At 38.2% G+C, this 16573-nt stretch overlaps 2 protein-coding genes across 3 annotated transcripts; both read right to left on the reverse strand.

The window, feature by feature from the left end:
- Window positions 1–1200: 1200 nt before the first annotated feature.
- On the reverse strand, window positions 1201–8833 carry zmat1 (zinc finger matrin-type 1). 2 transcript variants are annotated; one of them, XM_032514124.1, is made up of 7 exons: window positions 8695–8833; window positions 5765–5871; window positions 5576–5659; window positions 5126–5261; window positions 4648–4941; window positions 2938–3028; window positions 1201–2729 (listed from the first exon to the last, which is right to left on the reverse strand). In XM_032514124.1, exons 1-7 carry the CDS (start codon window positions 8831–8833, stop codon window positions 1748–1750), a joined length of 1833 nt encoding a protein of 610 aa, XP_032370015.1. In that variant the 3' UTR covers window positions 1201–1747. The 2 variants fall into 2 exon arrangements, with proteins under 2 accessions (XP_032370015.1, XP_032370016.1); XM_032514125.1 differs by lacking the exon at window positions 8695–8833 and adding an exon at window positions 7873–8668 and having other exon boundaries at window positions 1748–2729.
- Window positions 8834–9400: 567 nt separating this feature from the next.
- Window positions 9401–11158, reverse strand: gnrh2 (gonadotropin-releasing hormone 2). Its single transcript, XM_032513638.1, has 4 exons — window positions 11047–11158; window positions 10255–10400; window positions 10048–10131; window positions 9401–9648 (listed from the first exon to the last, which is right to left on the reverse strand). The coding sequence occupies exons 2-4, from the start codon at window positions 10387–10389 to the stop codon at window positions 9610–9612; spliced, it is 258 nt and encodes an 85-aa protein (XP_032369529.1). The 5' UTR covers window positions 10390–10400; window positions 11047–11158; the 3' UTR covers window positions 9401–9609.
- Window positions 11159–16573: the final 5415 nt, after the last annotated feature.

Genomic DNA, 16573 nt, shown 5'->3' on the forward strand with positions numbered 1-16573 from the left:
GTTAGTGTGTAGAACGGTCTGGTGGGGGTCTTAAGGGAGAGGATGTGGGTACCATATAGCTCTACGGGGGTCGGAGACTCGAGCAAGACAGGGAACGAGACCGCAGGATTCTTTGAAAACAGGAGATCTCAGGGGGCTTCAGAGCTGCTCATCACACATCGCGGAGCTATCAAGTCTTTGTTGGTCTGAATGCTGCATGCATGTTTTTGAAATAACACTTTTTCAGCTTGAATTGTGTGACACTGTTCTCCTGTTCCAAAAAGCCACATATTGTGTACCATTCTGCTCTCAGGATCCTAATGCAGACAAATATCTGACCTACAGCAATAAACCACACAAATGCCAGACTTTAAAGTTAGTCCAGGTAGTGTAACACATCTTAAGCAAATAATGTCCCTTTAAACAAAACAAAAAAGACATGAAGGCCTATTTCAGCAGGTTTTTAGTCTGCTATCAGTCTATAGTGCTAACCTAAATCTTGAATCTCCTGGAAATCTAGTTTTTAACATAGCCAAACAAGCCCTCTGTCAATTCCTGAAACTGCCTTAGATAGAAACTTGCGCAGCACTTACTGATCAAGTTTTGCTATGTGGTCCAAAAAACAGTAAGCATAAGTATAAATAAAATCAAACAGAGGCTGGTCCAGCCTTGGCATATAGACTGTGAGACTACTTTAGACTCTTCAGGACCAACAGTATTTAGAAATATGTTCTAAATAAAAAGCTATATTTTGAGTGGATGCTTATGAGTCAAGAAGACAAATGGAAATAGGAATTAATTGCAACAACTTTACCTATTTTTTCAGTCACATTTAAGTACCGTAAGACTGCCTTTGTTCGATTCTTCACAGACAGCATCTGAACATACATTTTTTAGTTTGTAAAGAGCTGTCCTCATTTGAACATTTGCACCTGTCTGACCCCAAATACTTTGTGAGCTGGTTGGATGTGCAAATACATCCATAACACATGCACATGCAGACAATGCACTCTAGACTAGGGCAATGTCAACTCTCATTTTTTCAAAAATAGTTTTGATGTGAAACAGACAACTTATTATAATTTTATCATTTCATTATTTACAACATACAACCTGTCTAGCCTATCAGAGATGCACTCTGATAGGCTTCTTTCAGTGCGTGCCTCTGAGTGAAAGCAGACAGCTTTAAAAAAAAAAAAAAAAAAAAATTGACTAAGCTTCTAACATCAAATGGCTTTTATTTGCTTTACTGATACGCTGAATGAAGCTCAACAGTGCCAACCACAGGCTGCTAAAGGGATCACAATCTATCAAGTCCTTGCCAGAAGCACAAATACAGCAACATATTGATGTATTAAGATGTCAAGAGGACTTGATAATCTAAAAGATAAGTGAACAAATAAGACATTTTAAATATTACAGCCAACAGTCAATAAAGATGTGCAAATGAATTCAATCTAAGATATTAATAAGTGTCATAGTGAAAAATAAAGTTATTATAGTTGTGGATGTGTTTAAGAAACCCCTCCAAATTCAAACCATTCATTCCTTACAAATATAAGTTGGCTAAACATGGCTAGCCAGCTAGCACATCTATGGAGGACAACACTATGGGGCTGTCAGAGCAGATAGTAAAAACTTGTTTGTCAACTGCTATAAAGATTATTTTAACAGACAGTTTATGAGATTTTCAAAGTCATGCTCATGATAACTTAAATGTCTAAATGTCAGCAGTTCAACAGACCAAGTTTAACAGGGCCTTTTGAGTTTAGCAGCCCAGAATGGAGTCATCCCACAGCTTCTCCTCCTCTGTCCTAGTGTCTACTTTCTCCTTTGTTTTCTTCTTCTCTTTCCTGTATTTAGGTTTGGCTGGCTTGTCCTGTCCATCTTCCCCCTGCTCAACATTCATTACAGCCTGAATATGCACGTCACTCTCTTTTCTATTGCCCATTGAGTCTTCTGGCATTAAATTGTCCATCACCCTTTCCCCTCCATCCGCTGCAGAGTCCTCCTCCTGGGATTTCTTTTCTCGCCTTCTCCGCTCGCCGTGATTTCTTCGCTTTTTTCTCCTACTCTCTTGCTCTGACTCTCCAGATTCCTCTCTTCTCCTCTCGTCGGAGTCATTATCTCTTTCCCTCCTTCGTTGCTTCCTCCTCTTCTCCTCCTTGTCTGAGTCCTCATGTCTTGGCCTCCTGTCTCTTTCCCTCCTGGATCTTCTAATCCGTCTCTTTCCTCTGCGTCTATATTCACTGTCCTCACTGTCACTTGTGCTACTGCTATAGGAGGAGGAGTAAGATGATGATGAAGTAGTATGCGAGGAGGAGCTCGACTGCTTCCTGTGCCTCTTTCTCTTTGTGGGCCGACTAGTGAACAGTGGAGAGTCTGAGCCTGGGAGGACTGGGGGTGGGCAGTTGTAATCCCAGGCGCGGGACGGCCAGGCAGGGCCCTGATATGGAGGACACCACCCTTCAACTGTATAGTAACAACTGGGGCGGGGGTGAGGAGAAGGGTGAGAGGCGGGAGGGAGGTTGGGCATAGTTTTGTTCAGTTCTATGATATCCCCCTTGTTTAATGCTTCCTCTTCTTCCTCTTCATCATCCTCTTTTTGAGTGTCACCCAGAGGGAGGACTTGACTGGCCTTGGGGATGATTCCACGCACCTTCTGAACCTGAATGTAATCTGCCAGTTCGTCTGCAAATGTGTTGTAGTCTTTTTGTTGGGATTTGCACAGGTCAACAACCTTCTTCTCCCTAGTCAAGAACATGTAAACAGGAATTAGGTTGCTATGCTATTTGATTGGTGTAAGTATCAAAGAAGTCACTTAATAGAGCTTTAATTTTGCCAAAGATGTAGAAAAACAAGTTGAAGTACAGTGTAGCAGTGATTACATGGTAAGTGCAGTATAAATGAAGACACAACGGCAGTGGACAGTGTTTGTCAGGAAAATATTGATCTTACCTAATCTGGTGTTTGTTTCCATGCACATGGGCCTGGTACATCTCCACCGAATTAAATTGCACGCTACACATCTTACACATCAGGGAGTTGGCTGTAAACAACATAGAGGTGGGAAAGGACGTAAGACAACATCCATGATCAAATTTTATTATTTATGGCAGGTAGACAGCGCTACAGAACACACACTCTGATGGGTCACAGATGTACCAGAAAAGCTTGTGTTAGTGTATCCAGCCAGGTAAAGGGTAGCAGGAAATTTCTTTATATAGGCCTAATGGTATTCTAATTGTACTTTAGAAGTTATATGCTGTAGCTATGGCTGATACTGGGGCAGGGCCATCACAAAACAGAAGGAAATTAAACGAGGAATAACTAAAAGCTGAAAGTAAAAGAAGACGGGTGAAATCCAAGTCACACTCGGCCGTACTCTTTAACAGACGGAGAGACCATTACTGGATAGTAAATTATTCAAAACTGACCCCGAATTGGCCCTCAGGTATGTAATGTCTATGTCATTCTTAAAATAACATTAGATTGCAAAATGTGGTTGTACCTAATTAAATTACATCCCCCTTCAATTTAGAGCGGACGTTTTATTCCTTTTGGTCCTCGTTTGTGCTGGCCTATATATATTTTTTCCCTTGTCCCCCTGTATCTGTGTAAAGCTTCCGTTGGTTTCATGAAATGCGCTATATTAATCTCAGTTATTATTAGGTTGGTTGCTACAACAATCTGTTAATACTTTGGCTTGTGACACAGTAACAGCGATACCCGGTCTAACTCACGATACATCCAGGCTAAGTTACTGTCTGCAACACTTGGAATGCAACGATGCATCCGTAACATATTCTCTTACAGTAAATAAAGGATTTTCTGTCTGAGCAAAACCTTCATCGCAACTACATGACCTCCCCATAACGCTAACTCAGTTATATACAGTGGGTAATACAGGGCCGTAATTTTACTTGTCTCCGAGCATCTCAGATAGATTGAAGGACATTGACATATAGCCATTTACCACGCTTGGTAGCAGGACTCTTACGATATCATGAGATCAAGCGAGAATCATGGATCACGTATCACACAAAAATCCATCTTGAAAGGCTTCAAATAATGCGTTTGTTCTAGAACAGCAGCAGGCCGAACCAATCAGGGCCCAGCTAATGGCAGCCACAGGTGTAGTTGAAGTGTATGTGTGACAAGCTTGATGGTATTTTAAGACCCCAACGTCGACTTCCAGGTAGCGCTGCAACCATTGACTTCAAGGCTCCTCACCCTAACCATTGCCTAATTCTAGTGCTTTCCCGGCAGCGCCGCCTGGAAGCTGACATTGGGTATTTAAAACACCAAACACCGTGTGACAACAACTTTTCATTAAAATCAATAATTGGCGTTTGTGATAGACAGATGGTTCATCCAATCACCTGAACAGGTGACGCAAAGATAACGTTGTCGGTAGCCTAACTGTACTAACCTAACGGTTACAAACAGCCTCTGTAACAAACGACAAATGTGTTTTTAGCTGAGCTGGACCTGAGGATCTTTGGGTAAAACAGTTGGATGATTTTGTTTTGCCCTCATTGTTCTCTGTGGATCTTGTTGGAAATTATGTAATGTAGCGTTTTATGTGGAGTGTGCATTTGCGCCGGACTCCTGGGGTGTGATGCCCTTTGTATTACTGCTTTGCGGATAGCCAGGAGTGTGTGTTACCCTGTTGGACATCGTCGCTGAGCTCTTTGAGCAGCTCCTGTCTAGCCTGATTCCTCTGGTGTTTTCGTCCATTGTAGTGCTGTGAAGCCATTTGGGGATTGTTGAAGGAAGCAGCACACAGGGCACAGTACTTGTTAGGGTCCTTCAGATCAACCTCGTTGCTGGGGGTAGTTGTGGTGGCTGTTGGTTCCAGAAGATGCTCCATGGTACCTTTTGGGGCGGATTTCTGGTCAGCATCCTCAGGATCCCGAGTCAGACTTGGTAAAGTATGCACCTCTGTGTACCTGTCTATAACTGCAACAAGAAATCAACAATTTTAGTTAATTTGGGTTTGAGCTAACTTGAGCAGAGTTAAATCATACTGTCAACACAATTTACTTTTAATTTATAATTTATTAATTTATACTCTTTATGTAAACATGTAAATATTCAAATTCTGATCACTACAATACATGTCCATCACACAACCCACACTTGCCTGGGGGCTGAATGCCTTGTTTACGAAGATTTTTTGAATGGACTTTGCCTTCATAGTGTGATTTTGCCACCACGTGGGAACTAAACACCATGTTACACAGCTCACAGAAATGGTCCTTATCAGTAGTCATTGTCCGCTGCAAAAAACAGCCACAAGCCTTGTCAAAAGACAGATATATGCTTCCTGACAAAGTATGTAAACTGAAAACAAAACAATGAAAAGAGAACAATAAAGATGTCTTAGAAGATCCTTTAGATCTTCATTGTGCACTTCACTCTTATGTGAACATATTTTTTATAAAGGATATCACTAAAGCTACGGACCTTATTATGTTTACCATGAAATGCTTGCACCATTATGGTTTATGTTAATTCTTCTGTCATTGTTTAATGTTACAGATTCAAGAATACACCTACAAGTGAAGTGTAAAATGTCTAAATGAGAGCTTACCTGGGGTGCTGTGGACTCTTTGTTCATCTTTTCGCCTCTCTTGGCCTGCAGGTACACCTTGAGTCTCTGAGCGTGTTTTTTTCCCTGCAGTCGGGGATACAGGAGACATTATTACAAAGGCTCCAACCTCGTGAGGGCAATAAAACTGAACCGCAGTTCCATGACTAATGCCTGGAAAGTAGCAAACACCTCATAGTGGGACACCCGCTGAGACTCAAAGAGCAGCACAGCCTCACACACATGGCAGTAGTCATCGGTGAGGAGAGCCTTTAGTAGCTCCTCTTCACTCGTGGCTCCTGTGTGGCAGAAAATACTGTTACCGTTACAACTGAGCCAGAATAAAATGGAAGATTATTTGAACATGATAAACAACAGGCTATATAATAAACATATTATATTACAGTTATTTGTTCATTCAATGTTCACTTACCCAGTTCTATATAATGCTAACCTATATTAGATAGCATATGGTTAAACTACATAAAAATCAGACTGGTGCTCTTGTGCCTTATTTATTTTGATAAATATGAAGACAAATTACTTTTTGAAAAATTAAAGCTGCAGAAATAAATGCTAATTCCTACAATTTTCATTGTCTGAATGAGAAAGTGAGAAAGTTCTCATTCAACATTCAAAATCAGTTTCTTTTTGATGATGCATTTCTTTAAATAATTGTTCATTTCTTATACTGAAGTTGCATTGTTAAACTGTATGACAAGCTATATTAGCATATAGAGAGTTAAAAAGCAATCCTGATTGCGGGTGGATAACATGAATAGAGCAACGGCTTATACATTGTCCCATACTAGCAGCCTAAAATCATGTATTTCATCTGCTTTTATATTTTTAACTGTTTTTAACTGCTCTTTAATGTTTCATTTCATATAATGTACTGTAACTTTTATTCTCGTTTTTAATTTTGTTATCGTTTTAATCTAAAGCACTTTGAATTGCCCTGTTGCTGAAATGTGCTGTATGTGTGCATATGTGCTACAAATAAAGCTTCCTTGCCTTGCCTTTGTAGGCCAGGAATACTGCACATGACAACGGCAAGAAAGAGATGCACCCATCCCCTGAGACCATATTTATAGCAAGATGTTATGTATTGTATAACATTATATAATATATATATAACATATTTTTATCAAAAGGAGTATTTGGGACAGCAGTAAACTATGTCCTTCCATCAATACATTTCCAAAATTGCCATATAAATTGCTACTATTAGTCCAACTCAACACTTCCTCTCCTAGAGTACGATACAACAAAAACACACTTGTAGCACATTGCTAACATGTGAGACAATTGTGGTTTCATCCTTGACTGTATTAATTATACCTAATCAATGTCTGATATATACTTATTTTCCACTGCACTTCTGCATTTATGCAGCCTTCCCATGCAGGAAGAGGTCCGCCGCTTTGCCATGATCGCGTCAATAAAGTATATTGTACTCTGCTAATTTTCACTTGAAACTAGATGTGTAACATCTTGCAACAACACTATGGATGAGTATTATTCATAATTGCTCAACTGTATGGGGAAATAATTGGTAATGAGTCTGACTAGCTTTCCAAAACTATGCAGGGTGAATTTTCATGTTTAGATATTATATTAAAATGAAATCAATTACTATGAGTTGATATTTTAATGTAAAACTCAATTTGTTTACATGCTTGCTGCCAATTATTAATACCTTAAAACACCTTCATAATTTGTACGGTTCGACCTGATATGCTGTATTGAGCTAATCATAGGACATGACTGGTGGTGACTGAAAATTTGTAAATACAGCTGAAAAAATCTGTTGATTACTCAGTCATAAAAAATAAATGACCTTGTTATACTAATTTATTCAGTAAAACACTATTTTGTACTGTCACAAATGCAAGATGTGCCTGCTTTTGTTTTATATAATTGTACATTATATATTTGTTTCTGATACACATTTTCCCTGAATAAATCACTGACCAATTATCAAAAACTATTGTTATATTAATCAACACTGAAAATGACCATTGCAGCCCTATTTGCTGTTTACCTGAGGTTATGAAAATGGAATACTTTCAAAATATCTTGAGTCCAAATACTAGTGTGATGGCAGAATTGTAACTTTCTCCAATGTAATGCAGTACAATAATTATGCACTAACATACAGCATTTTCCTCTGTAGACTAGCTATGTAAAATATATCTATAGCTCAAATAAACAAAGTACTGCCATGGACACACTTTGATATATACCGTTAAAGCCCCAAATATTCATGTCTGCGGATACATTTCAAATACTGTACTTACCAAATGATAATCACAGTAGCAGTTATCAAGAGAACAGAGATTGTGGGTACTGTATCTTAACGTATGTGTACAATGTTTGAATAGGAGATTTTTCTATTCATACCCTTATAGTTTTAGTGTTCTACTGGTAAGCGAGACCACCAAGTGAGGGACAGACTGCCATTTTAACGTCAGAGTGAGATCCTTCAAACTCACCACCAACCTGAGAATATTATATATTTTTACTATATTCTACTACTTTTAGACAGTATATTTTGCCTATAGAGGTGTATTGCAGTCCATTGCTTTGACTAGTTCGAGTTAAGTGACCAGCTGTTGCCAAGAGAATCTCCAATTGAATGTCACTCATAATGGTATATCTAGTTATTGTGTGGCCTCCGCTACCAAAACATGCTTGCTGCTAGCTAACATTAACCACTGGTATGTGACTGGCATTAGTTTAAACCAAAAGGCTGCTTGGGTTGGGGCTGAGTTTGCACTAGCTAGTTCGCAAGACAATTAGCAACTGGACAACTATTCCCGGACCTCGGAAGACGAGCAACCTCTTGACTTTGTATGGTTTCACTTTTAGGGTGGTCTAAGGATTACGTGGGCGATAGCGTTTACGAGTCATGTACGCACGAACCGATTTAAAATATGGAGCCAAACTCTTAAGGTTACAGCTAACGTTATATAGTTGACATTAGCGCATTTAGCTAAGGAGCTAGCTAAATCAGCTCACTCGATTCTCGAGCTGCCTAGCCAGTTAGCTAAAAAGCTAACGTTGTCTCGGCATTAGAGGACACTATACGGCTGCATTTTCACGTTCTAGACAAAACTCACCTTTAACCTGGGTACTATCTATTTTAGTGTTTATTACTTTGTCAGCATCTGTGACAGAAGCCGCGTTAGGGGTACTAGTAGTGTTATTTTGAGCGTCTGACTCCGCAAGCAGCGGAGTACAGACACTTCTGCCGTCCATGTTTTGCCCTAGCGGTTTAGTTCTTGCGCAGTGACGTCACGTTTGTGTTGGCTCTGTGTTTGCTGTGAAGGAAAATTCTGCCTATAGCATGGATGAATTATAAATCTATGGATAATCTTCTTCTTGAAGTCACTGGGATAATCCTTAGAAAATATAATTTAAATGTCATACAAAATGACAATTTGCGAGACACAGCCTATAAAACCACTGGTACTGTGTATTTACAGTTTGTTTTATTTAATGTAGCCTACGGTATCACCATAAAAAAACAAATTGAAAAGTATCAAAATGTAGCCCATTTGATAAACAACAAATACTTTTACAATTTAAACTATAATAAACTGAGCTTTTAGTCAATAGGCCTTTTTTGTTCTATTCAAGTGTCCTGGTAAACCAAGACACTGAGCCAGCATTCACAATACCAGGATCCTGAAACTAAAACATCTAAAGGAAATTCATCCATCATAATTTATTTATTTTTTTGCTACTTCTATAACATCTAAGGTTCCTTTACTTTTTTTACTATACACATATATACAATCTTGGATAGAAAAAAATGAAAAAAGTTCATATCAAAATACATACTTTATTATGGGACATTACAATGTCGACATTTGTTTGCCACAGGGGAAATAAATGTATGCTGGAAAACAACTTAACTGAAAACATTACAAATAGAAGAGATCAGATGATCAACATAAAGTTGTTTCACATCAAGAAAAGGATGCTGAAGAAGAAGGTCACCAGGTAGAAAAGCAGTGTAGACTGGAAAGCTTTCACTTTCTTTTCTGGAGCTCTCTGGCTAAAGCATCCAACTGTGAAGAGTAATACATGGGAGTCAGATGCACTATGCTTAATACACTTAATAAATAGCTATAGGTCAACTTTTTGTGTGTCTGTGGGAATACACATTCTTGTAAAGACAAAACAGATCAAGATTCCCTGTACGGTAGAGTAGATAATCTGATTATATTATCTTGTTCCAAATGTGTATATGAAAAACACTGATCATGTGTTGATCAAAGAAATTATATTGACATGGATTTTATATTTGGTAAATAACACATAAGCTATTGATCAGCTAATTACTGCTGTACCATAACTGTTTAACATGCCCCTTTTGATTACAGTAGGACACTAGGCAGCTCAAATTAGTTTTATTTAAACAACCTGCATCCATGCAGCACTGAATAGTGTACCATTAGTTCACTTACAATTATGTTTCTCAGAATACTCCTCCTCTGGGGTCTCAAGTAGCTGCATTCTCCTGCCTCACACAGCTTGATCTCCTCTGAAATCTAAGAAACAGAGAGAGTGAGATCCGGAATATGAGAAAATAGTAAAGATGTACAGAATATCTTCAATCTTAATGGGAAATGTTCACTGATTGAGAAAACTGGCACACAAACACCGATCCTGACCTCTGACGTGCCAAAAGAGTCCAGCTCTCTCTTGCCTCCAGGGTACCAACCATGGGACCAGTGCTGGGCGTTGGACAGCTGAGCCCCCACACATAGCAGCAGCCCAAGCAGCAAAACCAGTCGAGACACACACATGGTATTCTCACCTGAAGGAAAAGATGGACACCCAATTGGCTCTGACTATAAGAGGCTATCATCTTTGATCCTTTGGTATTTAACTTAGAAAATCAAAATCAAATTGCAAAGCGTTTAAATACCATATTATATTGTCCATCATTCAAATTTGGAAAATAGCTTTTGTGTAGCATAAAGACTGAAGGGAAAAGGCACCCTTGATATAGTTTGTCCTGCAATAAAAACTCAACAGACTAGACCATACTGTAAATAGAGCAGAGGTGTCTGTCACCACAAAGCTCTAATTATTTTGCAACAATATTAAGACACTTCGGCTAAGATACAATAATGCTATGAGTTTTAACATTTAGACTGAATTATTTTCTTGCAAGTTTGCATTTTTGCTAAAAAAAAAACATTGTTACATGTGCTATTATTTAAGGGTCTTTAATCGTTTATTGCCTTAAATAGACAGTTTCCCCAATGTTATGCTGTTATAATTATAGATACGTGGAGTTCTTATGACAAATGTAAATCTGCTGAACTAAAATACTACTTCTTTACATATCAAATCTTCAGGTCTCCAACATTCAGTGTAATATGTATTCTAATATTTCCAATGTCTATTTCAGACAGAGTACAGTAAAACTATATAGAAGTGTAAGTAAGTGTCCTTACCTTAGTCTCACAACCTTATCGCTACAGGTGTCCGTCGACGTCCTGCCAGAAGCTCACTCTGCTTGCCCTTCAGTTGGTCAGTAGCTAAAGCTATCTCACAGTTTTACAAGTGTATTACTGTAGAGATTGTCTTCAAACACATCCTCCTCTTCAATATATGTACCCCTCCCAAAACACATTTCCATTATCATTCCCTAATTGCCCCGCCCATCACTGTCCCCTTTGGTCCCTCTGTTCCCAGTGGTGAAATGAACGGTCCCTGGGGACAAGAGGTCAAAAAGACATGGCCAATCCAAATTATCGCCTGCAAACAGCACTGACAGCCCCGGGATGCTCATCTGCTTACATTCATCACCCTAATCTATGTCCAAATACTTTCACTCTGGCTGAATAAGAGATTTAAGTCATTCAATTTGAAGAATAATGAGAAACGGGACCATTCATAATTTCTCAGATACATTAAAGCAAATACTTAAGAAACTAAAATATGGAAAATGTCTCAAAAGTGCTATTTAATGCATAGAGTAAAAGTAGAGGGCCACTTACAGATAACTTAAGAAACTGTTATCTGTAAGTTTATTAGCCTAGTTTCTGGCTTCTATAGTCTGGGCCCTGCCAACATTTATGTAAGTCCGATAGTATTTCACCGTATTGCTCAGCTCAAACCACAGTAGGTGCTTGTCAGAATGTAAAACTCATTACATTTTACAATTTCCTCTTTTTTGCACCTGTCTTGACCACTGTGACCCACCACATCCTCCCTTCAACCCTGTTGACCCTTCCGTGAGGGGCATCTGATGACACGGGAACAAACACAGTGGATTCCTGTCCAGCCCACTGATGAGGAAAGCTATTTTAGATGCAGAGCCAGTTCTTACTCAGGAAGTGGCTGACAGGGTGACATGTTGCTGTTGACTTGGTTTAACGGCCAGCTTGAGCGTTGTGACACAGGACTGTTTGGGGCCACTGATTGGTTGAAGCGAGATGACTCCAGGATGAGTCAGTGTTGAGACATGGCCACCTGTCAATGTGATGCAAGAGCAATTACCTTCAGAAGTCTGTGAATAAACCTTTACAAATGTTACATAGGTGGCCATGTTGTTATCGGCAATTTGTTTTCTTGCACATGAAAGTTTAATATCAGAGGTCTGACCATCCTGTCGCCTTGTATTTTGTCTTGAGAATTCACAGCATTAATTCAACCAAAATGTCTTCAAGCTTTTAACCAATAAACACACTGGTGTGAATCTCTTGCTGGTACGCATGTTGAATTAACCCTCTCTTGATGTCCTCCATACGGGCCTCTGCAGATTGAGCTTGACACTAAATAATGTATTAATGTGTAAAAGAAACCTGTGGATCAAAGTTTTCCTTATCCTCAATCCTTCCATCTTGAAGGAGTAGTCAGTGATTCACAATTGCACTTACGTTAAAAGTCACTTCACCTTAACGCTTAGGGACTCACAAGAGACAGAATAAAAAAAGAATTGTCCAAGTCAAAGCAGCAAATGCCAAATTGAACAATTGTAATCACATTGTTTAGGATTATACTGGATATCTTTTTATCCCTCTGTCTATAATTAGAAATATCACAGCAGTGTTGCTGAGTTGGTATACTACTTTTACAAAACCCCGCCCAACTAAATAATAACAGGTTCATTCAATAGGGTTATACCCTAATTTACATGTAACGTTTCCTAAAATGTACTCTGGGTAATTAATTGATCAGGGGTGAAGGGTTAAACACTTATTGAAAACCCATACATCTATTAGGTACAGGATTAGCAATTATTTTGTACTTCTGTACCATTGGTCTTCATTGTAGACTGAGCTGAAATGATCAGGTTGTCCTGAAGGTATATTATCTGAAAAGGTGTAATGTAACTGCACCTGTGTTAAACATTACATTTAAATACATAAGAAATACAAATTATAAAATGTCAAGCTCTTTATTAGGTTTGAACAGTATCTTGCTTAGAAAGGCCATTTGGCATTATATAATTATCACTGATTCTTGAGATTAGGGACAAAAGTACTTTTGAAATGGAAAACCAAAAAACTACACTACATTACTTTGAATTGGATACCTTCATAAACACCGGGTCTCATCTATCATACCATGAAAAGGAACAGGGTTTTTTTTTAGCCAATTTTCATAAAATTGACATTACTCACTTAGTAACTTGACATTTGTCAACTCCGTCGACACCTGACAATATGTTTTTTTGTGTGTTTGATCAACTGAACAACCCTGTAAAGTATTTAAGTGGTAGAAATGGTGTGTCTTATCAAGGTGAATTGATAAATTGCATGTATACACTTTAATATTATTTGACATGTTTTGGAATTTGCCATTTTAAATTACTTTGATTAGTTTACTCACTTTTTCATTTTTAATATTACAATCAGTAGTTTTGTGCACACCAAGACACTGATGCATGTAGATAAGTTGATGTTTTAAGTATGAACACACTCAGTTGAACAAAGAAACTCACATTTTTTTATAAAAATGAAAAACCTCCGTCTTACGGTGTGAGACACAACTGCGGTGTTGACACACAACTGACGGTGTTGACAAACTAATTGAGAATCAAATGATTAAAGATTTTTACCTAGTTTTGACATGGCAAAGGGAGAGAGTATCAAGGAAAGGTAAATCCAACTTTAAACAAGTATTATAGTATCTGGTGACAGGATATTTAAGGCACACATGAAAATGTGAAAATGTTCCTAATATCAAAAGAAAAGAGCAAATGTATCTGGAGGTCCTCTATTGGTCATCTATAAACTAAATCTAACTAATGATTTGCAAGAGGACACAATAAGCTGAGAACTAACTAAGAAAGTTATGTAATAGTGTTAATGTACAAATATTGAAGTATAACAGGATCTAGAACTCTCCCCATCTATTTCCTGACTCCTTCCAAAGGCTCACTGCAAAAATTAAAAGTGAAGAATTAAGACTCATAACGTCAGTGTTTCTGTAAAAGTAAACCGGTTGAAATGTCTGTTGAAATTGTAGCTATACTTTAACACATCGGTTGAGACAGGTAATTAATCTTATTTCTATAGGGTCTCAGGTAGGTACTGTAAGTTCTATGAGTTCTACTTCAATTTTTCTCAACAAGTAAGTAAATATATAGAGAGAATTTTATCTTTCATAACTGCCTTCAGTTTAGAGCCAAGCATTAGAAATGTATGTAATACTTTATCTAACCTGTGGGACATGGGCATTGGACAAGAGGTGTTGAACATGCCTACGCTCTATGAAGTCCATAACATCCGGGGCTATGGCATAGAGCTCCCTGGTCCGGCTTGCTTGGACGGGACAAGCTGTCCCTGTCAGTTTTAAAATGAAATCTTTCACTGGACAAAAACAGACATCCCTCCTCCCATGTTTTGGGTGAAAATTGGCAGTAGGAACACGAGGATGCATAAACTCAACTTTCACATCTTGGCGTTCTATATCTAGATCAATGGACTTTCCCAACCACCAGTGATCATCATACACCACTGCCAGCCAATCCCCTGTCTCAATACTGCTGATAGTCATGTCAACAATAGCACCCTCAGGACCTTTCAATGTCTTCTCTTCCATTTCATCTACCGAATCTTCCATTTCTTCAACCGAGTCCCCCACTTCTCCCAACTCGTCTTCCATCTCCTCCATCTACATGGCCAATGGCTCTTCCTGGCCCTTTTTTTTCCGCCATTCCTGCTTTCTTAGTTTGGGTTGCTCTTTTGTTAATTCTTAAACTTTTCTTCAATGCTTTATCTCCGTTGAATGTCTTTTCCTGGTTTTTCTCCTTTCCCTCTCAGCTGCAAGGGCACGCCTGCTTGAAGTAGGCTCCTCAACAGTCTGGTCCAGAGGACTTTCTGGTGGGGGGTCTATTTCATTTAGCCGTCTATTTGCATAGCTCTGGACCTTTTCTTTGCTTTCCTCCAATACTTTCTGGTTGCCTCTTTGCTCTTGGTCCTAATTCTCACTACTTGTTTTACCTTTTTGTTTTGGACCTGTCCTTCCATCTCTGTCTCTCCTTTTCTAACTGTTCTCTTCTGCTTTCTGAGTCACTGTTAATTCTTTCTCTCCTTTTCTCTGGTTACTCTGTTTCTTTTCTTTGCACACCGACCGTTTCTGTCTAGCCATGTCTGCCTACAGTACAAATAAAACAAATTTTAAAAGTTATTTGGCATTTAGATATATTAAGATATGTTAAGTCAATCAACATGTATACTTAGATAATATGATCATGTTATCTAGTTGTTCTACATAACTTAATAAGTATTTGGGGCGACTTTTCCACCTCCGTCAGCTTACATGTCAACACCGTCAGACAAAATATTGACAGAGTTGACGTCTGACGGAGTTGACAAAACAACAGTTTTTTTTTTTAAATTAATCATGTCTAGTAATGGTAGCCATTTTGATTTATTCACTTTCCAGCTGCACTAAACTAAACCAAAATACCAACATAGATTCTAAAATTCTGATTGAAATCACCCCTACGTTGAAGACAGTGTTGACACATAAAAGCTGTGACCACAGGGATTTCAACTAATTGGCTGAATATTTTAAAAAAATGTAAAATTACAAGACCATGTTTTGGATTGCGCATCCATTGACAGGAAGACGTCAAAGGGGGTCCTCAGGGTTAAAGCTGACCAAAATATGCCTGATTTATTTTAATTTGAAAAATTTCTGACGGAGTTGACGTGAATTGATGACAGATTTTGAAAGGCTGTGTTAAGTACAAAATAATGCAATGTTCACTTTAAGTATGTTGTGATATTTATTAAGCCATGCAATTAACCTCAAATCATATTTGTGCATTTTGTGCATTTTAAACCCTTTTTTTTGCAATTTGGTACTGTGACCTCTACTGAGGACGAGTTATTTGCATGGGCTTTCATAGTACAGTGCCGGTATTTTGTAAAATTACTATGAAATAATATAAATATAAAAAGCTAAGGGTCTACACATACATAAGTCTTTCATATTCAACTTTTAAAGCTTTTTTAAAACAAATGATTTATTGTTTTTTAAGGCAATGCAACATTTGATGGGGGACATGTTTTGCCTTATTTCAAGAATCAGTGTTATATATAATTTTATTATATATATAATTATATATACATATATTCAAATGTTGAATAACAAAACACTAGAAACAAACATTGGCAAATTAAAAAATAGGATTTGCTTAAGACAATTATACCAAATTAAAAATGAAACAATGGCCAAAACAAAACATCTCTAATACATTTCAAAATGGTCCCGATACAGTTCAATATACATATTTTTTATTTTAAAAAAGAAGGGGGGGAGGGGGGAGGAGAAAATATAATAAGCAAGGCAGCAGACAGGAATGAAATATAAATAACCTTACATATGTACAAAAGCGAGTGGGCCTTTGTCCTTGGACAAAGTAAAAAAGGAAAAGAAGGCGATAAGTGGACAGCAGTGAGTGGAGCTGGACAGGAGACATAAAGGACATTGGACTTTAGTCTTCTTCCAGTCCGACGCTCT

This window comes from Etheostoma spectabile, chromosome 4, assembly GCF_008692095.1.
Source record: "Etheostoma spectabile isolate EspeVRDwgs_2016 chromosome 4, UIUC_Espe_1.0, whole genome shotgun sequence".
Lineage (NCBI taxonomy): Eukaryota > Metazoa > Chordata > Actinopteri > Perciformes > Percidae > Etheostoma > Etheostoma spectabile.